General features: G+C 34.1%; 1 protein-coding gene across 3 annotated transcripts in view; it reads left to right on the top strand.

Annotated features, from left to right (window-relative positions):
- Nucleotides 1-10161: 10161 nt before the first annotated feature.
- The window catches only part of TBX4 (T-box transcription factor 4), a 151544-nt gene continuing 135592 nt past the window's right edge, over nt 10162-26113 (top strand). For 2 of the 3 annotated variants that reach the window (XM_066575102.1, XM_066575100.1), the window contains exons 1-2: nt 12909-13227; nt 22969-23124. In XM_066575102.1, the coding sequence (XP_066431199.1) occupies nt 22972-23124 (153 nt within the window). In that variant the 5' untranslated portion in view covers nt 12909-13227; nt 22969-22971. Of the gene's footprint in view, nt 10245-12908; nt 13228-22968; nt 23125-26113 lie in introns of those variants that run through there. The other variant, XM_066575101.1, reaches the window with a different exon arrangement.

Here is a 26113-nt window from a genome sequence, read left to right as displayed (position 1 = left end):
CTGTGACAGAGAAGAACGATGTTTGCCCATTGAATTCAATGGAGCCGGCAATACAGCCGCTCCATTGAAAGCAATGGGCTGCCGGCGTGCGGGTGAATTGTCGGGAAGGGCTTAAATATATAAGGCCTTCCCTGCAATTCATCCTAAAATGTGTTAAAATAAAAAAAAATTGTATACTCACCTTTCCGCAGCAGCCGGAGTCCAGCCGCGGCCGCTGTCAGTTCTCCTGAACTGCTTCTCGGCACTATTCAGCCGGCGGGGCTTTAAAATCCCCGCCTGCTGAATGATCTGCCTCTGATTGGTCACAGCCCTGACCAATCAGAGGCAGGTTTCACTCACACACCCATTCATGAATTCATGAATGGGTGAGTGACTGCTGCCTCTCAGCGCCTAGCCAATCAGGGGCAGGTCTGACTCACATCCATTCATGAATTCATGAATGGGTGTGAGTGAGACATGCCTCTGATTGGCTCAGCGCTGAGCCAATCAGGGGGCAGGTCTGACTCACACCCCCTTCACACCCACTGCAGGACGGCCGCGCGGAGCTCCGGCTGCCGGGAGAAGGTGAGTATATATATATTTTTTATTTTTACACATTTTAGGATGAATTGCAGGGAAGGGCTTATATATTTAAGCCCTTACCGACAATTCATTCCGGGCTCGCCCGCAGCGCATTGCTTTAAATGGAGCCGGCTCTATTGCCGTCTCCATTGAATGCAATGCGCTGGACAGCTCCGGCCCGTTTCTAATGAAACGCGGCTAGGAGCAGATTTTCGGGCGATTTGCGGGCGACTTGCGCGCACCGGTACCGTGTGACTAAGGCCTGAAGCTGATAATACATATATCAGTCTTCTCCAATCTGATCATAGTTCTGATATTTTTCACAGACAGGTACACACACCTGCACAGAAATCCAAGGCTAAAACTCATTCAAGTGAGGTAATTTTTATTACTCTGTACAAATTTTTTCTGCTGCATGTAAATTAGATACAAAATTAGTTGTGGATTGTCTGTAGATCCTGTCAAGAAGATTTAGGTATGAGAAATACAGAATCCAGTACTTGTGAACCTAAGGTGTCTGACCATTGAAAAAAAACATACATATAACATTTCTGCAATGACCATAATTATTTGTACCGTGGAAAATTGTTTTAGTCTTTGTATATATTATCATATGCTTTCCAGTACATGTGATTTCACATAAACTATCAAGAATCGTGTTTACATAGAATAAGTCCTCCTAAACCAATTATGACCAATAGTCTAAATTTCCACTAATTGAACTGATTACTTTAGTCCCATGAACATAAAAATTAGCAAAACTCTTTAATGGTTGGATCAAATGTTGCCTCTACGTATGAGGCATCTGTAGTATTAACTTATTATAGTTGCCTCATCTACCTTACTTACAGTTTCCAATGTCTCTGTCTTTAAAAAAAGATTAACAGATATTTTTAAATTTTTACCGGGTCCTATGGTTTTATGTGTGACATAGTGGCTCAGTATGGAGTTTGCGTGCTTGGGTAAATGCAAATTGCAATGTTGTGTTTGCAGACCTGAACTAAGTCACACAGAGTCCATAAAGGTCCAAACCATAGGCCTCCAGGCACTCAGTAATGTCCCATTTAGACGGGACGACAGTCATCTAAACGACTGCACAAGTGCTGATGTCACCACTAAGGTTGTTAGCGCTCCTGCAGAACATTTATACAGGCAGAGAACCCCGCTGGATCGTGGGCTTATCACTCAGCGCTTCACATGTGAAACACTGAGTGGGAGCATTTACACTCAGCGAGTATCCCGCAATCCAGCGATGTTTTCTATGCTGACTGAAAGTCAGCAATAACGAGAGGTGAAGAAATAGTAAATGATTTTTTTGCATTTACATGGGACAATTATCGCTCACTTTCGTTCGTTTGAACAAATTTTGAATGATAATTGTCCAGTGTAAAAGGTCCTTAAGGCCATGTACATACTCTAAACTATGTTTCTATGGAGAATATGTGATTACATATTATGTGCAGAATCCATGAAAAAAGGAACTTTTGGGTGGATTGATATAAAATTGGAAGCAACTAAAGGTACCCCTTTATTTCAAGGGTGTCCTATATAGATCATTTCTGTGGCTCTGTGCATGAAGTCTTGGGTAAATTGAGTAGATTCATGTACACTGAAGATAAAGAATTTAGATTTTCTGACTCAGTGGGAGCAGGCATCTTTCCAAAAGAATATATTCTATGCATGGTGTTGGAGAGTAATCTTTGTAGTTTGTTAAATTTCTTAAGAAACAGGACACATTTGTAATGTTAACTTAATAAATCACTCCTGATATATGTCATCTCAGCTTCTAAATCCTTGATCATTGTTTTATTTTTTGAGAGATCTCATTAATCATTGTCTACATGTTGCTGACTATTAACAAAATATACCTAGGTGTATAAAGCCGTATAATGCATTCTGGAAGAATCAGAAACATTGTTTTTAAATAATTGATTATACAGTTGGTGTTGATATTAGATATGATACTGAGTGGCACATCATTTAAATAGTTATCCTAAAATGATTTGTCTATCTATCTATCTATCTATCTTCTATCTATCTGTCTCCTATCTATCTATCTATCTATCTATCTATCTATCTATCTATCTATCTATCTCATATCTATCTATCTAATATCTATCTATCTATCCTATCTATCTCTCTTATATCTCTCCTATCTATCTATCTATCTATCTATCTATCTATCTATCTATCTATCTGTCTATTAAGCCATATTTGTATACACAATATGCATCAATAATTGAATCATGCTTTTACCACACATAGTTTTTGCTGCTTTTCAAGCCTTCACAACTAGAAAACATTGTTTTAGAAAGACGCAAACCAGTGTCTTGGGTCTATCAATTATTGTGGACAGTGGATTAAAACTGGAGCCTGTTGTTCTGCTCTAAGTGTACACCATCCCAGGTATCATTACTTGACTTTTGTACCCTATTGTGTAAAACTTGCTGATTTCAGTAGCAATAATGAGCTGTTACTGGACCCTGTGACCCGGTGTAATAGCTATCTAATAAGCACAATCAAACATCACATATGTTTGTATTTCTGTGCAGGCAATCCTGCTTAAAGATCTTGGTCAAAACTTTTTTACTTTCCATTAATCTCCGCCTTTAAAAGAACATAAAATGTTTGTCTAGATGGACAAGCAGAATATTAAGGCTCAATCATGCCTTACGCTCATGACTATATTATAATTGTTTTATTATTTTCTTCTAGTAACATTCTTAGTGTTTTTTTTTACCATTAAACTTCTTTCCTCCTAGGAAACTCTCAAATTAGATTTTCTATTTAATAGGTTTGTTAAAATGACAAAATATGTAAAGTTCATAAATGTATAAATAAAGTCTATAAACACATTAATATATAAAGTAACTCTTAACATATCTTTGCAAAGTTTGCAGACATTCTGATTTATGTGTACTCTTAATGGCTCTCAAAATCGATCAATGTTATTGCTTTATAATACAATGCATTTTTGTACTATCTAACACAAGAGAACATAAAACGTACATAGTTATAGAAAAGTGTTAAGTGCATATGTATTTCTTAAAGAATGTAATGGAAGCATTGAACATCTAAAGATTATTTACAACTGAGTATACACTTGAATTAAAGCCTTTTCATCTGTCGCACATGTCTATTCCTATTAATTGTTAAAACTTAATTTATGGCACATTCACTACTTACCAATTTTCTATTCATTGTCAATTCTTCTTTGTGGGAAAAATATTTTAACTAGACCCCATTAGCCTTATAAAACTTATGAAATGTTCCATAAAAGGAAATCATTTTGACTCCCACCCCCAAAAAACTTGTGTAATCATACTTTAAGCTAAAACACCTAGTAAATGTATAACGTGTTGATCTCTTGGGTAGTGATAGGATGAAATAATCATCAAAGCTATATATAAATTCATAATCTTAATTGTAAACAAATGTTGTCCTAAATTATTGATGTTTCATTCACTGTAAAAATATAAACCACATTTCTTTATCTAAGTCTATGAAATAACTTTAATATTTAAGTCACTCAAAAGTTCAAACACACATTAAAATTCACTGCATGCACAGTCATGTCTGTTTTATTTATTATACACATAATTCAGTCATTAATTTATATACAAATACATAATACTGAATTAATGAATCTCTGATCTTTTGCCAAGATTTTTTTTTTCTGATGTGGATATCAGGTCAGTAACTGAAAATGGGTAAAATTAAGTTAACATTTCCAAATGGAAGTCAAGTGTCTCTAATAGGCTGTTGAGGTCTTTGTATTAAGGAATTAGAATTGCCCAGTGCTATCCACCCATGCTGGACTTCCAGACCACTGATAAATCCTGCAAATCTAATATTATATTAACTGCTGTTTTGAGACCAGATGCTGACAAGGGGTTTAAGGCAGCCCTTAGACTTTTGCTGTACCTCAAACCATACCTAGTATCAAGCATCTCAATACAAAGAAATCTGCGAGACATGTACTGTATGTAACAACCAATGTCATATAACTAACCACACACAAATCATTCAGTTGCAAGACTGAGACAAGCCAGTATGATTTTTTTTTTACTAAAGTAGAAGAAACATTGCAAATAGATTTTCATTACGGGAGTATTTTAGCTATAAATGGTTTAAAATAATCAATATATAACAATTTATTAAAAAATAGTCTTATATTATAAAAATTGGCAAATAATAAACAATAGAAGGATATTTTTCATACTCGCATTAAAGCAGAACAATGCATTCAAATATCTATTGCATATATGCAACCGGCAAAGCAGAATAATAGACTAGTATAGACTTGGGTATTTGCAATGCAAGTCAGTGGAAGATAACAATCACTCCCTCTGCTGATCTTTCTTAAGCAAATCATTGCCAAAGTGAAAAAGCAGATCAATGCATTTTCAATGTACCTCACACTCCATCTTGAAAGCGCTGACAATCTACTTTAGCCATTCTTCACAGCCTTTGAAAAACAAACAAATCATCTCCTCACACCCTTGAAGATTCCATACATTGAAGATTGCCTTCGCTCTACTCCTCTAGGCATCTACAACTTATCTGCAGATTTTTTTTTTATGAAGTTCCCCCCTCCGAGAAAAAAAAAAATCACAAACATTTTACATCTCACAGGTCATAACACTTTTCAACAATTCACCAGCACTGACTCCTTTTAATCCACTTACTTTTGATTATCAATTATTAGATCATTACCAATAATGTTTTTCCGGTTCTTTTGAAATTTTAAACAGTACTTTCATCGAATAAAAAATAAAACTATTTTTTAGCTGCACTACAAAAGCATCCAAATAACTTTTAAGAAATGCATAAGGATTGTAATTAAGCATTTATAACTAATAACAAGCAATAATAACTCTAAGATAGAGAGAAAATAGCATACTTTTCAACATCACCAAACAATGTGCATTAATACAAATATTGTTTTCTAATTTCCAAATTTTAATATCTAAATTGCATTTTTTAACATTTTATTGTGTATCCTATTGTCAGGACTCTCAGTATTTTACATTTTTGTTTCTTTAGTTTGAATTTTGACTTCTTAACCAGGAAGCAGGGTCTATTAAAAAACAAAGCATATATACGTTGAACTGCCTTATAACTGACTGAGGTGATAGTCTGCGTCCTGACAAGGTTAAACAAATAAAAGCTTCAATATGATCACAATGAAGGAACAACTGACCCTGTGTGATATGTTAAATATTTAAGCAAGATTATTCCTGCAAATTCATTTTCTTCATGTATGTAAACATTCTGTCTCGTTTTCTGACAAATAGTGTGCAACGAGTAATATTTACCAGTAGTAAGGAGAACATTGATGCTGTTAAACATTTTTGGCTTTGGGATCAAGAAGATTTTCAGTTTATTTCTCAATCCTTATATAGGAATTTAAAAGAGAAAGTTCAAAGAGGGGAGATTTGACAGCTTTTATTTGCAGTCACTCGGTCTGTTTACATATCATATGTGTCTTAAACTTGCTACAATACTTAAAGAAAAAAGTTGTCTCAAGGCATGCGAAAATGGTAATTGGGCAAATTGTTCACCATCAACCATATCACAGAGGTTTAGGAACTCTGATTTTATATATATACAGAGAGAGAGAGAAATAGAAGGTTGTGTGTACATACACACTAGCAGTTTTCTCTTTTTATTTATTTTTTGTCTTTTTTCTGTGCAGCTTATTTGCAATGATTAGGAGACTGATAGAGTATATTACTGGGTCTACTTCTATGTTAAAGACTCAAATATGTGGCAAATATGGGCATTTATATCTCCATGTTACTTTTACCCCCATAAAAAAGTATAGGATCTGGGATTAGGATCATAGCAAAAACACTAAAAATGTAAACAAAACTCCAGTGGGGATAAAGCTGCGCTAATTTGTTTGGTCATATGTAGCAACTGATTCTGACTGAATTGCTACAAACTGATGCATTTTTGTACCAATTAGTTATTTAACAAATTTGACTAATGTCACCAGACTTATATACTTTTATAGTAAGCAAAACATGCAATATATTTAAAACCCTTACCTTCTTAAAAAAATACCTTTTAACTATGACTATTTGATTTAATGACTAAATATGAACATTTTCCTTGAAAGTCAATGCTTTTATGATTGGCTATGCCCCATAGCATATTGGATACATGCCTTGCTCAGTAAAGATAAAGTAACTTTTGGTCAAATAAAAAAGTGAATAAAAGCATACTATAGTAGTTCTCTTCTTGCTTTTTTTCTCCTGGCTAACAACATATGCATCTTTTACTTCTTAATTACCAAGAGGAAGTTATACCATTCAGAGCCTCAGAGGCAAGCTTCTAATTAAATGGCTTTGAGGAGGGGGAGGAGGAAATGCAAAATCATATAAGCACGTGGGTCTACTCTTGTTAGAAACAGGGCATTAAGAGAAAGCATCATGTTGTAGGGTACCTTCTTGCTATTGGGATTTGTACTGTGTGCTAGTAAACAAGTGCAAGTATTACATTTATATCTACCCCTGAGTTATACTATAAATAGAAGCCTGTAAATCAAGTAAAGCCCAGCAATTTCATTCCATTTATATATCTTCCACCATTAATTATTTTCCATGCTGGTCTGTACATGCTTGAGCTATACTGATAATGATAATATATAACTATAAAAGTGAACATAAAATAAAAGTAAGCTATCACGTTACATCTCTATAAAAATGAAGGACTCCACAAGTATTTTTTGTGTGAAAACTACTGATTGTGATGGATCATTCGGTGGATCCTATTCATTTCTATGGGAGAAATTGCTGCCAAAGTGCACTAATTTGCATCAGTTTGCAGTAATCAAAAGCAACATGCTAAGAAAACACTTGTATGGATGAGCTCTGCATCAAATATTTAGATCTATCATCTACGGAAGGTTTCTGTTGCTGCCCTGCAGTCTCTCATTGATGACTTGCTGTTCCCTGCTACTAACCCGCTGCCATTAAATGTGTGCGACACTCATGTGACATATAGAGCTACTGACTGCTTCAGTGAGATAGTTCAATACTAGGCAGCCAAACAGTCAAGCCCTAATATATAAATATATATATATATATACATAGATATATATATATATACACACATATATATATATATATATATATATATATATATATATATATATATATATATATATATTATATCTCTATAGATATATATATGTATATCTATATAGATATGTAAAAATATATAACCTCACATATATATGTAGTACTCACGCGTTTCTTGTGGAATTAAAACCACATTGGGTCACATAATGAGGCCAACTCCGTTAAAACCTGTACGTAATCTATAAATTATAGTCTTTATCCCTCTTTTAAAATTGAGTCCAAAATTCTTGAATTTTACACTAAAAGCATGTCTTTTAACTTGACCTACATTTCAGATAAGGTAAATCCCTTGGTCATAAATTGCCAGTCCTTTAGTAGTTCTTATTTAAGAGTGTAGACACTGAGGCTTCATGATGACCATTATCTTCACATCACACAGATTAGTAGGTGTGTAAATGGAATGTCCTGAATGGAGCACTTCTCACCCTGTTGTATAGTCATTGGTTTAACATAAGTGTCTTGTTTTTTTTTTACTTGGACCCTCTTCAATAACCATGCACCACAAAACATGTGCATAGTATTTAAGAATATCTGAAAATATCATGCAATAAAGATATTTCCTTAGTCTCTTAGTGAAGAACGCGTCTAATGTTTAGAAGATCTACACATATCAAACAATATATATATTATATAAGTAATAATAATAATATTCTTTATGTAATGCCAACGAATACAGCGGCACTTTACAAATCAGATGGAACATAATAATATATTAATTGTACTTACTGTATTGAATGAGCATCTAAACAATGACTAACTAAGCATATTGATGCATGTTATATGATGACAATGACTGTACACTGCTGTGGAATATGTTGGAGCTATACAAGTAGTGATAAATAAATAAATATACCAAAAGCATATAGTGCAAACCATTTAAGCTGGATTTTTAATATATTTGGTAGTCAGTCACCTCTTTGTGGCGTGTTTTTCATATCTCACTGCTGACAAGAAATTGGCTTGCACAGTATTGTAATTGCTTCAAAGTGAGAAGTGCAGAGATCCATTCACACAGATCACTGTCCATCAGTGAAGAGATATCAACAGTGAAGACTTGACAAAGGCCTTCGGCTACCCTCTAGACCTTCTGAGTCAGATCACACCTTGAAGTATGTGTAAAGACTGCCATTAGATGATGATGGAAACCTTGTTTAAAAATAAGCCTCGGGAATAACCACATAAATTCCTATTGCTACCTAGTTCTCATTTATTTAACACCTTAAATATCAAATGCTGCATCATAGAATTCGCAAAGACTTACAATGCCTACTGAACAAGTAGTTGTGGTGGATAAATCCCTATGTGTATATGGAAGACAATGTTTTCCGTTGGTTTGAGTAAAAAAAAAAAAAAAGAAAAATAAATAAATATATCTATACAATTAAATTGTTCAGGTCTGCCGTTAGCTAATTTTATTAGCTGCTCTTGCTTCCGTTTTATTTGACGACATTTGCGTTAAAATAAAAATACAAAAATACAAATGATATTGATGATAATACCAATGTGATGGAAATATGTAAAGTATTTCACAGTGAAATGTAAACATTTCAGTCTTATTAGAGCAGGCTCTGGAAGTGATACTGCTTTACTGGTCTCTACGATATGACTATTTCCACTTCCATGTATTATTTGCGTGCTAAGAGTGAATACAGGTTGCTTATGGATGGGAAGCTCAATGCCAAAAAACAGCATAAGTAGAAAATAAAAAAGGCACAAACCACAGCTGAACTAAATCAATCGCTCTCACGGATGTCCCTGTTTGATCTTTGTCTAATGGATCTGTAACACCTCCCAGAAATAAACATGATATTTGATTTTGAAGAGCAGCTTATTTATTAATGTGTCCACTTCACAGAATAATTAAGAATTATTGTGGAAAGCATCTTGAAGATATAATATGACAAGACATTTAAAGATTTGGAACATGATTAGCATGCTTACAATTATAATACAAGCAATAGGGGGTGGCTCCTGTAAGGTAGATGACTGTACTGCTGTGAAGGTAATTTACTTAATTGAATCAAATTCCTTATGGCTCAACAATATGGGTGTGCATTGCCCTCTACATGTAGAATGGACAAGTAAACTCTTTTCACATTGTTCTTTCTGGGCTAATTCTACCAAATAAATCATACGTATTTATTACACACAGAGCTTAAACTGCTAGTAATATCATGTGTGGTTCTTACCAAGCCAGGGATATTTCTTCATGCTTTTAGGAAAACATCTCTGTATCTCTTCTACGACCTTTTTTTTGAGAGTGGGAAAATGGTTCATTAAAAGGTTGACCCCAGTATACTTTATCCTGCTTCTGTTCCCAATTTCTGGACCACGTGACTGTGGGAGTGAGTTTGGTTTAAATTTACTTTCAAGAAAATCTGATAAAATCTTGCCCATAAAGAACCAGTAGTTTTATAGCATTGTCTTTCTTATACCATCGGTATGCTGGAGAATTGGATGCCTTTGCAAATTTAGGTTGGGAAAAAATAAAGATCTTTGTACGTCTTATTGAGAAGATCAGCCTTCATCTAACTGGTAAGAATATATTTTGAATACATTTTAAGTGGTGATAGAGGGAGCGAAGGAAAGAAGAAAGGATGTATTTATTTAATCAGAATATAAACTTGTATATATTAATACTCTGGGTTATTATTAGAATTTTTACTCCATAATGACACAGCAGATGATATTGGGTCACCAGTTAAAAACATATGTGCTTATGCAATATATAAATGGGCATCGTTACATCTTCTTATAATCACGTTGGTAATCTTCTTGTAGTCGAACTAGATGAAATAGTTAGCCAGTATTTTTTAAACCACTATAGTTTAATGATTATACTGTCTGTAATAAGTCAAAACTTATTTATTTATTATAGCACCATAAGTGTGGTAAGGTAAAACTGGAACGGGAATTTGCTCAGCTATATTTTTCTATAAGGACATTCCTAAATCCCATATAACTTCTGCCATCTATTTATCTATCTATCTCATATCTATCTATCTATCTATCTATCTATCTATCTATCTATCTATCTATCTATCTATCTATCTATCCATCTATCTATCTCACATCTATCTATCTCTCATATCTATCTATCTATCTATCTATCTATCTATCTATCTATCTATCTATCTATCTCATATCTATCTATCTATCTATCTATCTCATATCTATCTATCTATCTATCTACGAAGGGGTTATTATGACTTGAGAGCAGAACGATTTTGTGAGCAAGTAAATAGTAATTAGAATAGTTTGTCAAAAGACCAGGCCTCTCTAAAATATCTCACAAACACACATTGACTTCGATAAAGGCCATTTATTCCAATCGCAGTCAAGAGAAAGGTATGGAAGGAGGGGGAAAAAATCTACCAGCATGGCGTTCGTATGTTGTCCTAATGTTGCTGGATGCTGCCGTGTGTTTGTGACAGTTTCTGCCGAATACAAACCGCACACTATACCTTGAAGCAGGATCTTAGAAGTAGAGCAATATGCATTAGTTTGACATTGTACAGCCTTTCCAAAATATTTATTTATTACTGTCTAAATGCTTGGCTCTTTAATATTCCCTGGCACTAAATGAATAGTTTGCTTTGTTTAGTGATATATAGCCAACAGTTTGCTGAAGCCATGCCATTGTTCATATTTCACTAAAAAACATATTTCCAACTCTGGGCAGCAACCTTCCTGACCTTAAATTAAAAATTCATGATTTGCCCTTCATCCTAGTCAAAACTGCATACTGGACGCTGAATATTCATTAGTCATAGCCACATAATTTTACAGGCGACATTTCAATGTAATCTTAATTCCTGATAACAACTTTGTATATATAGCAGAAATGTATTGTAATCCATCACAGAGGGTTGATTATTTACTATGTGTTGTATTTGACTATAATGTATTTGATATAAACATCTCATGATTTACAATTCTGATCTCTCTAGAATATAGCGTATATCCTACATATGTAGGTTACTAACACAGAATTCTAAATTGGCACCATACAGTATAGTAATAATATTAAAATGAGTAGAATATTGCTATTTATAGAAGAGACATAAAAACTTGCATAACAACAGTCCAAACCAGATCGCACATGTGGGCAGCATGTCTTTGTTTGCCCGCCAACTGAAAGAGAAACTACGCTGAAACTGAGGCCTTCCTACAAGTGATGCTTTTTTAAATTTTTATTATTTCTTCTTAAAGTAATCATTACTATATTCTGTCAAATCGGCATATCCTTACTTTCAAAAAGTCACTAACAGTGGTCACCTACGGTTATTATTCTGCGTGTATTTCTTCACAAATGTGAAGGATATATTATTGCACTGATGTCACAACTTTAGGGGGAAAAGAACAAAACCATTTATATTATATATGGATATTTAAATATATATATATATATTTATGTGTGTGTATATATATCTATATATATATATAGATATATAGATATATATATCTATATATATACACACACATGCATGTTTTATATATATATATATATATATATATATATATATATATATATATATATGTAATGCTTGTGTATAGATAGATAGGTAGACGTGAATTGCGACAACTTACCAGACAAGTCAGACACGTAACACAATGTAGTATGCTGTGATATGTAATACTCACTCATCCATTGGTAGGTGTGATAGTCGGCTACAGATGCAAGGTAAGTTTTTCAAGTTCACTTTTTTATTTATTTTTTTTATTCCATTAAAAATTGCCTTTTAAGGTCGAAAAACCCATGCCCATTGCAATATAATTAGACATAAACAGTAGCAAAATGTATTACATTAATTAAATTATTAATTAAGTGACCTATTTAATTGTGCATATACCAGCAATGGGTCTGTAGAATATGCAGAAATTGAAGGCAAACTATTCATGTAGCCTGTACTGGTTTATTTCCCCAGCACAAGGGAATTTAGAAGTATAGGTGTAAGTTATGAATTGAAATGGTCAGTGGAATTAGGTTATGAGCTGCTTTCATAAAGCAGTAGCATAGTAATATATGAAGGACTAAAATAGTTAAGTTTTGTGTGCATAATATTGCTGGAGCAGAGTTCTGCTGGGACTGATTGACAGCAGCAACGTCAGCAGGAGGGGGGAGACTCAAAGGGGAGGGAGAAAGAAGGCCAAAAATTCTATCTCTGAGAAACATTTTTTAGAGAAGATCAAGGAAAAGTTTCTGTGGGATCTGGGAATGTCTCCTCTCTGCTGTGTTTGATCAGTAATCAGGGATGCTTCCACTGGACAGGGACCCTTTGACCAGTACCACCAGCTGTTTCTAAAAGCCCTGTCAAAGACCTAACGTCTCAGCATATAGCTTCCGCATTATCTTCGGTCCTACTCAGAACCAACCTGCTTCTGGCCCAGCTTCTTTCCTGCACCAAGACAGGGACCAAGATCTTGTGCTGTCAGTCTCGGGACATGCTGCTTCTCTTTAGCTGGATGCAATTTACGTATAAGTGAAGTGTCAGACTTTGGACATTGTAAAACCAGTGTAAGTGTTCATCAATTCTTTGCTTTTGTCTCTTTTGCTTTTGCCTGTGAATCGTGCATGTGAATATATTCAAGAGATAAGAGGAGTATATAGTGCGGAATGTGAGATGTATATGTGTACAATACATTAGAACTTTTAAGTTATGGAGAGCGGAGTCAGGAAAATTAAATAAAGCATTCTCTGTAGTCTTCGGTAGAGCATTAAGCATCATTAGAATTGAAATCTGGAGTTATCTGACAAACAATCTGAACTTTAAAGCCTGTGATAGTTACTGGCATGATAATGCTTTGAGAGGCCCATCGCAGCAAAGTAAACACTGCCTTAAAAGATCCTTATGGTACCTTCTGCAGGTACAACGGACTGCAAGATTTTCCTTGCATTCCCCAGCCCCCTTCTCCTCCTCCTTAGACTGCCACATCCTTTCACTACAAACCTTTGTCCTATGGGTGCTTTTTGGGCCTGGTTATCCTGGAAGTCGCTGCTCCAGAACTACTAGCAGATTTCCCATTAGGCAGAGGCCTATAAGTGTTTTATTTTATAGGAATATATTTTAGTTATAGAGAAGCCTGCACGGTGTTACATATATTCTACATTTGTCACTGCATTACAGTCAGACCAACGCTGCATAATAGGAATACGGAATGTCTGCTACATGATCATCTTTCAAACCTGTGATTTCAGTTTTGCCTATTGATAATTAATATACAGCAGTTTATTCTTAAAATATATTTTTTTATATTGCATTACCGAGCATATGTGAAATTTGTTGGTTTGTTATTTACTCTTGGTTGATTCTACTATGGGATTATAAATTATAAGATATGCCATTAACCTTGACCTTTTTCGTTTAGTGCTTTGCGTTTTTGATGGTTGTAGAGTCTACGAAAAGAAATTTTGTAAAAATATTTAAATGTGTTTTTCAAGTAGTTACTTCGATTTTGAGTAGTTTAAATATCTATCTATCTATCTATCTATCTATCTACGAAGGGGTTATTATGACTTGAGAGATCTAGAGCTATCTATCTAATATATAAGCAGTCTCTCTTTCCTTCTTTTTCTCTCTTTCTCTTTCTTTCTAAAATCGAATACATACAAATGATACAGAAAAATTTTACCACTAAAAATAATGTAGTAGATTAAAAATATGATTGTGCTGACGGCATTGGTAGAAAATATATTTCACTATTAACTTGCCTCAGTAATTACAGTATTTATTTACTAATTTATGGATTTTTCTTGAATACTAATTATTAACTCACACCAAATTTAAATGTTCTCTATTCACTTTGTGGTACATGATATCTTTGTAATTTATGGGGCATTGCATATTTATGTTTTCTTTCTCAATAACTTTTCGCCAGTTTGCTTATGTGTTAAATTATAACTGTAAATTTCCCCCAAAATCAAACCGAAATATCTAATTTCTTAATATATTTTATTTAATATATTTATAGGTAGAAGAATTTAACAGGGCCTAAATTAATGCAAACGAGCAACTTTCATGACAATTCCCTTTTATTTTCTTACACCTTTTATCTATAACTGACATCAGATTATTACACAAATTTAGTACTCATTTTTCAACAGATATTTGTAATTTTTGCAAATCAATTTTCGCTTTAAAAATAAGTGTAAAAGTTTGAACTTGACATGTAATTAACTACATATTTAAATACACAATGGGGTAGATTACCTATTGAAAATACGCCAGTATGCTGGTGCAAATTGCGGCAAAAAATTGGCTGACATGGTTTGTACCACATTTATCAGATACATTTTATGACCCAAGAAAGGGGTGTGGCTTTGTGAATATGGGCATCGCCTAAATGAAACAACATGTGCCAAAAATTATGCCAAATTTTGGTGCATTTTTTGCGGAAACTAAACCATTTAATAGGTGGTATAAAGTTAGACTAGACAGTCTGAAGGTTTGACAAATGTAACATTCAGCACAGTCACTGTGATAAAGCTAGCGCATTGTAAGATTGTCTAGCCTAAGTTTGCACTCTCTGTTAGACGGCATTTGTAAATCTGACCCAATATTGGAAGCTGGTTAGAATACATTAGGCGGCGTCACCACAACTTATTTACCTATCTTTCATTATATGAATGCATGCACTGTGAACAGTGACGCACAATTCATGCTATCATTGGATTAACTTTCTCCAATCATAGGAATCCAGTAAAATATGAAAAAACACAGTTTGACACAACTCTGCGGCTTTAAGACGTGAACTCTATTCCTTCATGCTAAAATATATTTTGTTGTCAAGCAATACAAGAAAATGTTTAACCCAAAGGAGGTGATAGAAGTCACCTGTAAAACCGCATGACATTGAATCTGTAGAAATGACTTTTGCTGGCTGCACTATGCATGACACAGACATCTCTCATTCCTGCCTGCTTAAAGAATGAAAACTGCCTTTCTCCAGTAAAAATCCAGGTTGATGAGCAACAGGTCCTACAGAGCTGCTGTCATACCTTATCTTTATTGTTTTTCTCCAGTCTCTGTTCAAGTTTAAGAGTGGTCTCTTTAAATCCTACTCTTTGCACACTTACACGGATATGCGAACTCACATTTCTGGTCAGATTTTCTCATCAGAAGGAAAAAATGTATATTGCTAAATGAAATGAATATACAGAACTGTGTTACATCACTCCAAATTCTAAAATGTATTAGCATGTTGATTGTTCATGTACATAGAGAGCATATTAGTAAGGAGGTCATATGAGTGACACATGCACCGGTATATATATATATATATATATATATATATATATATATATCACATTTGGCAGAAGGAGCAAACTTCCAACTGGAAAGATTTTGCCTAAAATACTAAGAAAGCAAATATTATATATATATATATATATATATATATATATATATATATATATATATATATATATATATATATATTTCCAGTTGGAAGTTTGCTCCACCTGCCAAATGTGATACGCCACAAATTATTCAGCATCATTTCATATATAAGAGAGTTATTGGATGACACTGGGGATCATCCCCCATATTTTTACCACACTCAAGAACTTGATTTCCTAAGTAGCACTACATAATATACACAATTGAGGGTTCCTGTGGCTGATTGATCTTCCCTATTATTAGTCTTCCTAAAAAAGACAATTTGAATACTTATTTAAAATTGAAATGAAGTATATTTAGTATACATAGCAAATGCTCAAGACTAGTGATCTGTCTGGATCATTTATTAATAGGCAACACCATCTGAGCACTATTGTATTTCAACAAACTATGCAGTGGATAAGTGAAGTTACTTTCAGAATTAGATTTAGTGTATACTTGCAAAGTAAAATCTTTATGGGAGCTACAACTTATATATACCAATATGTGCAATAAAAAAATAAAATTATTAAATGATACTATATACATATATACTTACTTAGCTTTCTTAATGTAAAAATGTAATGATATGTAAAGTCATGTTATAATAAAGTATGATTTTACGACATATTTAAAGAGATTGATTAACCTTGTTTACTGATGAAGCAATACACCATGAATCGCCTATACTAGAACCTCATGCTTGTCAGAACATAAGATCACTATTATACTCTAAGTAAAACACACATATTCTTTCTGTCTAAATGTTACTATTTATTAAAAGCTTTAACGTTAAAGTCAGTATAATGTACTTAATTGGTGCTTTAATGTACAATTAGAAAAGATCACTTTTCAGTATAACCCAATATTTAAACAATGGTGTATTTCTCCAGATGGAACCTCATTCATCTCACTTACACAAGGCATTAATTTAAAAGCGCTCTATTACTTACTGTATAAGACATCTGTACTAACAGCTCTCACATATTACACACTATTTTTCAATGTCTACCTACTTTGCCAAAGAGACTTCAATAGTCTATAAAATCAAATGCTAGAAACAATTGTATCATTCATTTTTTTATGTTTTCTTTTTAATTATTTCATATACATAATCTAGATCCAAGTTGTACGGTGACAATTCTGCAGCAATAAAAGCATCTAATCCAAAATTCACAGCTAGATTTTGATAAATGCATCTGTCTGTATATAAGTATCCCAGCTGCATGTTGCTGCAAAAACAAACACTAGACGGACAGTTTATCAAAATACTCTGATGCCAAAGTCTACCAGCCTAACCACTGAAATATTTTCCTTAGTGATCTATTAGTTTATCTGTGGTTGGAGAATTGTTCATACTGCTACATATTTAAAACTTAGTACATAACAGTAACCCCAACAATAACCTTAACATCTGTAACTATGACAACAATATTTTTTACCAAAAGGTACATAACTAAGCAAAAGTGAAGAAAATGCTGGCTTATTTATAATTGTATATCTCTTAAATGAAGGATATTATCAGTACTGCGGGCATTTAGTTAACTTATTTTTAAAGCTTATTGGAAGCTGTTCTCTTAAAATGGTGGAAACTTATATTAAAATTTTTGATTTCACTGCTTAATTTCAGCTTAATTTTGTACTTGAAAGATTTTAAAATAATTTCAAAATGGTTTTAATGTCATGACTTAATCCACAAATCTAAATCCACTTATCTATCTATCTATCATAATCATAATCACATGGGACATTGGGCATTATTTTATTACATTGTGGCAACATAATGCTATAATGTCATATCTTCTTTTGTAAATGTTTATCTTAGGGCATATAAGTAGGTATCTAGGTTAGCCAATCAGAAACTGCACATGGACCAAAAATTACCCTATGGTAATATTGTCCAGGGCATTAAGCTGCAATTTTATGTGGTGTAATGGTAAATAGCAGCAATTGTGAATAACCTCTCTCAAATAAAAGTCAAACTTGTTTTCTCAAAGTTTCTTGGCTACCATTAGAGGGCCATTGCCTTCAGTCCTTGTGGGCCCATAACAGATCGTGTTGATATTGCTGCTTCAGCATATGGCTGTGTAAGTGGATCAGTCATTTTGATTGACACACCTGTGCTTTACAAAGGGTACCATGAAAAACCAATTTGTTATTTACTGTTGACGGCTCCAACTCTACTATTGTTCAACTAATGTGCTATGCAGCAGGAAATGCTTGGACTGTATAAGAAGTGGGTGAGATAAAATATCTGGAAATAGTTGAACATTTAACCATCAGCCGTAGTATCGTGGCACAACACAATACTGATTGTTGTTGAATTTCAGAAAGAAACTCCACAAGTCCCACCTCCACTCTATGGAAATGCCATTTTGAGTTTGCACTACATTCTATTATGCTGTAAATGGTAATATAACTTTACTTCTATAATTAAAAGAAATAAATCAAAAATCAAATGGCTGAAGTTAATGCTGAAATTACAAAAATTTGGTTTGACAATGAAGAATACAAACAATTCTCCTATTACTCCTCCTCCATGCTAAAGAGTGGAAGATGAAAATGTTAATGGTAATTGTATAAACTAAAAGTATGAACATGTAAGAAAATATATCATTTGTAGTAGTTGTTTAGATCTAAAATCTGAGAATAAAAACAACTAAAAAACCCAGTTAACAAAAAATAAAAACATCTGTAAATGCTTATTGTTTAATTAACTAAAATGTCATTGTTGTTGAATTAAGCATGGTTCAACAAAGTGTGTTGCATCCAAAATGTCATATTTAATTTTGGTCAAGGAAGAATAAAAAATTGAAGCAGTATATGGAAAATGCTAAAATGAAGAGAGGCCTTTCAAAATATTTTAGGGGGTTTATAAAATATCCTATTTCCTTTGGAAATTTGAAAATTATTTAAGGTAAGAGTCTCAGTCCAGCTTCTGTGTGATAGGGCATTAAAATGGTGGCAGGATGCTGTTTCCTCTATCATTAAATAGCTGTTACTGCGACATGAAATACGCTCTTTCCTGTTGAAGCAGACAGTTCACCCAGGAAACCAATGCATTGTGGTATACACTCCATGTTGCTCCAATTATATGGATTATGGGAAGAATCTGCTAGTTTGACTGAACTATGCAGCTGGCAGACTTAAATGAAGAATATCTCCAAGCTAAATTATCTAGAAAGCCATAAAGCCACATTAGAATTCTAAATGGACCTTTCCGATTGTTTCCTCCCTTAAAATCACAACAAATAAAGCTTTAAAGAGGATTTTAAGATAAAAAGTTTTACCCCAAGCAAAGGTCCAGGACAATGAATATTAGATTTAACTGCACTGCTTCAATGCCTTATCTTTATTCTGTTGTCCAATCTCAGCCGAAGCTTACTAGGGATCCCCTTTATCTCATCTTTGTTTACAAACACACAGCCATATCATTCTATCCTATAGCTATTTCTGACATATATAGATACATAAATCCCATGAAAAAAGTTTATTTCTAATATTCCTCTGTATTTCGAACTTTGTATGCAAATTCTAAACATGCTGATAATATAGTTGATATGATCTCATGATGCATACAGAGTTATACAAACTTTTCAAAAGTAATACACTGTAAAAGTATTAGGGCATGCAGAAATAATATACATATACTAACATTTACACATGTAGGCCTCGGTCAGACAAGCGTGTTTTTTGCGCATGAATAGGCGCGCAAAAAGATTGCATTATTGAAACCATTGGTTTTCTATGAAGTGTTCACATGTCCGCTTTTTAGAGGTGCAAAATACTCGCACCTGCAAAAGAAAGGACATGTGAATGCCAATGCACCCGTTCACGCACATTATTTCCGCGGGCAAAAAAACACGCTCGTCTGACCGAAGCCATAGACACACACACTGATATTGTAGTTGTTAAGATTACATGATAAATACAGGGTTACATTTTACAGAAAAACTAAATGAGATTAAAAAATTATACAAATATGAAGACCTACAAAGAAAGAAAACCCAGACACACACTGGCTGGTATTGCAGTTACTATTATTGCATGGTAAATGCTAAGCGTTACACTTGACATAAAACTTCAGTAAAATTATGAAAAGTACAAGTGGGAGGTATTCACACACTCATGCATATGTGTAAGATATATTTTTAGAAAGTATCACTCTAAAAATATATTTTTAGATTTCTGTTGAGCTCCATTCCAATCTACAGCTATTGTGGAAAATCATGTTAATTAATGTTAACATCAAGAGTAAGGCCACATGTTGAGGCTGTTGTGCATCTATTTGCAGCTGAAAATAGCTTTGGCCATCATCATCAACACCATGACAGCACATCTGCTCATTGGTACCTGTTTTTATTTTTTTTCTCTAATTAATTCATTGTAATAATTATTTTCTCAAATGCATTTCAGCTAAGTTTCAAAGGACAAATTCTTTATACATTTGAAGTGCCAGGCAAAGTGTAAAATACTTTGAAAAAAAAAAACTAACCAGTTTTCTTTCATTACACGAAAATTAAATTATGGCCGTCTTGACTAAAATCCAGCTAGGAAAAAGTTCTAGGGAAAAAATCTGGAGCTGTCTCATAAAAAAAGAAATACTCCACATGTTGAGCATGGTAATACCACTTGCATGTTAGACTGGCAGGACACACAATCCTTGTTTCCTAACACTACAGGCCATTGGCTCAGTACTTCTTAAAAATATGTAAATAAAATAAAGATTAAAGATACATCTCATTTACTTGTGTAAACGTAACTGTTTAATATGGCTCTTAACTTGAAGATGGTAAAGTGCATCTGCCATTGACAAGAACTTGTTTGTTGCTTTGATCTACAATAAGAACAGTCTTTCTTTTAACCCTCTGCTTCTAAAATGACATCTGTGTCCGCACACCATCTATTTCATCCTGCATGAAATAAGTCAAATACATTAGGCTCAGACAAAAGTGTAGAAGATTTACCATATTATATATAATGGTAAATATTTTTGGTGGGATGAACGATAAATTATAATTTGATTTAAAGGGGTTCAACAGGGAAATAGTGTTTATTTAACCGAACACTTAATGTGTTCTACGTTTATACTGTAGACGCTGGCTTGTTTTGTGTTTGTTTTTACAAGTGTGTCATATATCATTGTACTGTATATAGACGTACTGCTCAGTCTGCACCCCCATGTATTACAATGAATATCAGATTAAGTAGTACATCATTAAGTAACGAGACTTTTTAATTTCCAAAACACAAAAAACTCTAAATTTAATTAACTTTTTAACACATTTCCTCGCAGCACTCACTAACTGGAAAACAATAATAGGAGAAAACTCCTTATGAATAATTCCTACTGTACCGCTTCCGTCTTTTCCGGTTTCTTTGGGCTTTGTCCACACTTGTGCTTCTTGCTCCACACTTATCTTTACTTAGAGGGGTACTGAGGGCAGTAGAAAGATTAGTAAGGGATGAGAAGTGCTTAAGTCATTTATTCATTACCAGACATTAACATACACATAGCTGCCTTCATTATGCAATAGAAACCTCTAATTTCACCCTACTTTTCCCTGCTGTCATTCATGCCCTTTTTTTGATAGAAGGTGCTGAATAAACATCAAAAGCTTCCTCTGGTGCAATATCACTCTTCCACTTTTTTCCATTCAAGCAATTGTACATGTTCAACGTACCTATCTCACATGGTATAAATTAGGGCACCCTTGCATGTGAGCACCAAATCTTTTGCATTTGCATGTAATTCCATAGCTATGTAATGCATTAAATAACGATGGATAATACATTTACTAAGTAGTAAAATTGTGGTATAAAATTAGTATGGCATTTTATACCTCCGTCTTATTTAAAGTACCTGTATGGTAAATACCTGTGTATGAGAGAACACTAAAAGCTTTGCATTTCATTATATAAAGCAGTAACAATCTATTGTGTATATTCAGTTTACTGTTGGGACACAATAATATTATCTGATATATCCAATGAGATAAAATAATAGCCATAGCATGCATTTAGTAGGTTTTAATAGTTGACATTTTAACATAAATACCACTTTTGTTCATAGGTTTTTTCAGCTAAGAACAAAAATGTCCACTTTTCTTAATGGCACAGAGCATAACAATTTCCATTCAAAAGATATGACAGAGCAATATCACCAAACAGTTGCATATTATGCAGGGCCCTAGTTAACTGAGTCCCTCAGTGGCAGTGTGGATACCTTGTTATGGCCCTCATAAGTGCTCAATCTTTGCTTTTAGAGGAATAGTGGGAGGCAATAGCTCCTTGCCCATGTGGAAGACTGGGATGTGTATGAAATTGACCCTTTGCATTAGAGTCCAGAATTAGGAAATAAACCCATGTCATACACAAGACACTGAGGGAGATTTGTTTAACTGCTCATACCATTTTTGTGAAAATGTCATATTATGAAAAGAATGGTCACATAGTTATTACAATGTATAATTTCTCTTAGGGTTGCCTTTAGATGTTGTTCCTAAAAACATTCTCAAAATATTAAATGTATATGTAATTGAACAGATTTGGTAACTAACAGCATTTCTTGTATTGATCAGCTATGGTTTTTACGTGTCTAATCTTTTATTACACTGTCTTAATAGCGGTTTGGTTTTGCTTCACTCATAAAATTACTTATATGGCTCTTGAGGGTGTTGAAGGCAGTGCCTGTAGCCCACTGACACTTTTTAGTTGACTATAAGTGTTTTGTTCAAGTTCATATTAGCTTTTTCTATTCAAAGGTATGAACCTGTTGGGACTGTATTCAGTTTTAACCTTGTTTTACACCTCTGCTTTCATCTTGCAGCACATAAGGTATAGAATAACTTAATTTTTCTTTTTTTTTTTTTACAAAAAAGGAAATGCTGCAGGAGAAAAGCTTGCCTGAGGGTGAGGACGGCTTTACTACAGCCCAAACAGCTGGACATGTAGAGGCTGCAGCAGGATCACCAGCAATGGGAGTAGCAGGACTCAGCAACTCACTGAGCAGCCCGCAGAGCCAAGATTCAGAACAGGTAAAACTCAATTCTTATCCTCCTTTAATCGTCAATATAAATTGTTCGACATTTGTGGACCATAGACCAATCTAGTAAATTTACTAATATGCGTGTAGAATGTAAAGCAAATAGAATGGGCTATTTGTTTAGGCAAAAGAAATGTATGATACCAATATGGTGGACAAAGCAAAAACACATTTTGAACCAACAAAATGTTACTTTAATGCTAATTTTATAATGTTGCTGATCTATGGGCCTTTCTGTGGTTTCTTAATTAATGATTAGACTTTATCAGGATTTTTAGAATAGTAATCTGCAGACACATAGCGAATAATAATGTGAACTAATAACAGGGACAATACTATTATAAAGGCCTTCCTAATAATAAAATGGTCTATGCTGTAGTATTACTGAACCACTTTCTGCTCCAGCATTTTGATTCTATGACTGCTTGTACTTACCCTGTAGACAATCCTATTGCATTCTGAAGTGGGGTCTCTTCAGAGATTGTACTTTTTATTATGGGCAAACTAAACCTCAACTCTTTACTCTTACACAATGACTTTAGAAGAGCTATTGCAAGTTTCTATCATGTATTCTTTATTAGCTGTCTGCTTGGGTTAATTCACAGATTTCTTATGTTTTTCAGTATTGGCCCATGCATATTTGTCAAAGGCGATCTGCTGTATAGATAACTTAAATATATCAGTCACTAGTCACTAAAAAGGTTACAGGCAACATTTTGCCAAAAACAGAATAATGCAGTAGGTGAACATACACTGTGACCCCCAATAGGGACAGAACCCAATATCAATTACTGTACAGCACTGTAGAATATGTATGCGCTATATAAATGAATAAAAGAAATACATAGGATGTATATTACCAGCATACTTTAGAGAACAGTAATGGATTCATTGTAAATAATAGTCTGGATGTCCTGCATTATATAGAGACCAGAGTTTCTTCTTTGTTTTGTTTTATATTTACAACTAAGGATTTTTGAATGAACTTTATGTTTGGATTCTAAGAACCGCTTTTATCGACTCTTTTTCTCTCACTTTAGTAAAGGCTGCTTATTTGCACATATAAAACTAAATGGTAGAGAAGGAAGCCAATTTGTAGAAGTAGAGCCAAAATGCACAACTTTGAAACTGCATGAGCTCTATATGTAGGGAAGGCTTGGTTTTTGTTGACCACATCATGCACAGTTAAAACTGGGTCTAGGGGAAAATATATTCAATGGAGAGAAAAATAGAAGAAAACAAAACTTTAAGACCTCTAAAAAAAATTCCGAAGTTGGCACACTTTATTAATGCTGCTTCTGAGATTATAGCGTCTATAGCATCCAGTTGCATTCCATGGCCGAACCATTGGTCTTCATTGAATAGAGACTGCCATTGCTTACCTTACCTGATAATTGGTTTTTATGTGCATCCTCTGCTCACATTTGTTTGTTAGATTAATAATAAATATAGAATTCGATTTCTAAACTAAAGGAAGTAATTAACTATCCTTCAACTTGAAAGTTAAAACACAAATTCAGATGTGTTGAAGATACTGTTGACAACAGATAATGTAGTGTCAGTCGTAATTTTTGAAGTCTACAGATTGCATAGGAACTTGAGCTGACTTCATAAATTTAGACTAACAGGGATAACTTTCTTCCAGCTCCATTACTGAATGGAGGTGTGTAATCTAAATACGTAAGAGCTGCAAACTATGTAATTATATGACAGTAAAGCATCATTTATAGGGAAAAATAGGATAATTGTTCCTCAAAAATACATAGGTGAAGTATGTTTGACAGCAATATTATAACAGGTACTAAGAATCTGATTTTTGTTATCCAATTCAACTAATTGTGGGGATATCTATGGAAATTCTATGTCCATGGACTGCACAGACCATCCACAGGCATCTATCCAGGTCATATTTTTTCCCTTTAGAAAATGTGAATGGAGCTAAGCTGCAATACTAGATACTGCTCATGAAACAAACTATTTGCACATGCTCAGTAGTGAAACTCCTTCTATAGACCAGAGGAAGGCGGCACTGGGCAGTGGGCATTCCTGCACTCATCTCAGAACTGCTAGAGAGAAAAAAAGACAGTATGGCAAGTAAAAGTATACCTAAACTTTCGATAGAGATGTAACATAAATCAATAGTCCAGTGTAAGTTTCTTCCAGAGCTGTGGAGTTAGGGGTTGGAGTGGGCGTCTGGGAAAATTGAAGAGTCAGAGGTTTGGCTTTCTGACTGCACAGCACTGTCAAAAATACCTATAAGTGGTGAATGAATGGACGTTTCCTCAACATCACTGACAGCTCATTCACACAGGCATATTTTCTGTCTATATTACTTGGGTATTTTTTATGGATGTAATACGGACATGCATGCACCACCATTAATTTCCATTGGTGTATTCACATGAGCATTTATTTTGTGGAGCAATCGTTTGTGTAAAAAAAGAATTGCAGCATGTCCTCTTTTCGGTCATATTTACAGACTGAAATAGCCTATTAAAGTTTATGGGTTTGCATAAACACAGCAAATATGTAGTTGCATGTGCATTCATTGTGTTTTTTTTGTACGCTTGTTGTCAGGATACAATGAAGGAAAATGACATCAATTGGGCCTTCTTGTGTTTTCAATGGAGGCACATGAAAAACGCAGGGAATATGGATGTAAAAAATGTGCGCATGCATAAGATGCATAAGGAGTCTTATTTTTCTATCATTTCAAGACATCATTATCTTAAAAACTGTGGTATACGGACTATATCGCAGAAGAAATTACAAAAATGCGTATAAACACACACCTGTGCACTGACTTTTATAAATAGTCTTCATTTAAAATTTTCAACCATTCCTCTCATAGCTGGTTGTACTACTGCTTCTGACAGATGTGAAAACACACTGCTCCTCTCAGCAATCTCCGTTCTACCCCTCCCTCCTCTCAGTGTTTGGGTGAATGCAGACGGCCGGGTCGGATCCCGCTGCAAGAATTC

Source organism: Eleutherodactylus coqui, chromosome 1, assembly GCF_035609145.1.
Source record: "Eleutherodactylus coqui strain aEleCoq1 chromosome 1, aEleCoq1.hap1, whole genome shotgun sequence".
In the NCBI taxonomy this organism is placed as follows: domain Eukaryota; kingdom Metazoa; phylum Chordata; class Amphibia; order Anura; family Eleutherodactylidae; genus Eleutherodactylus; species Eleutherodactylus coqui.
This window is presented reverse-complemented; position numbering and strand designations above follow the sequence as displayed.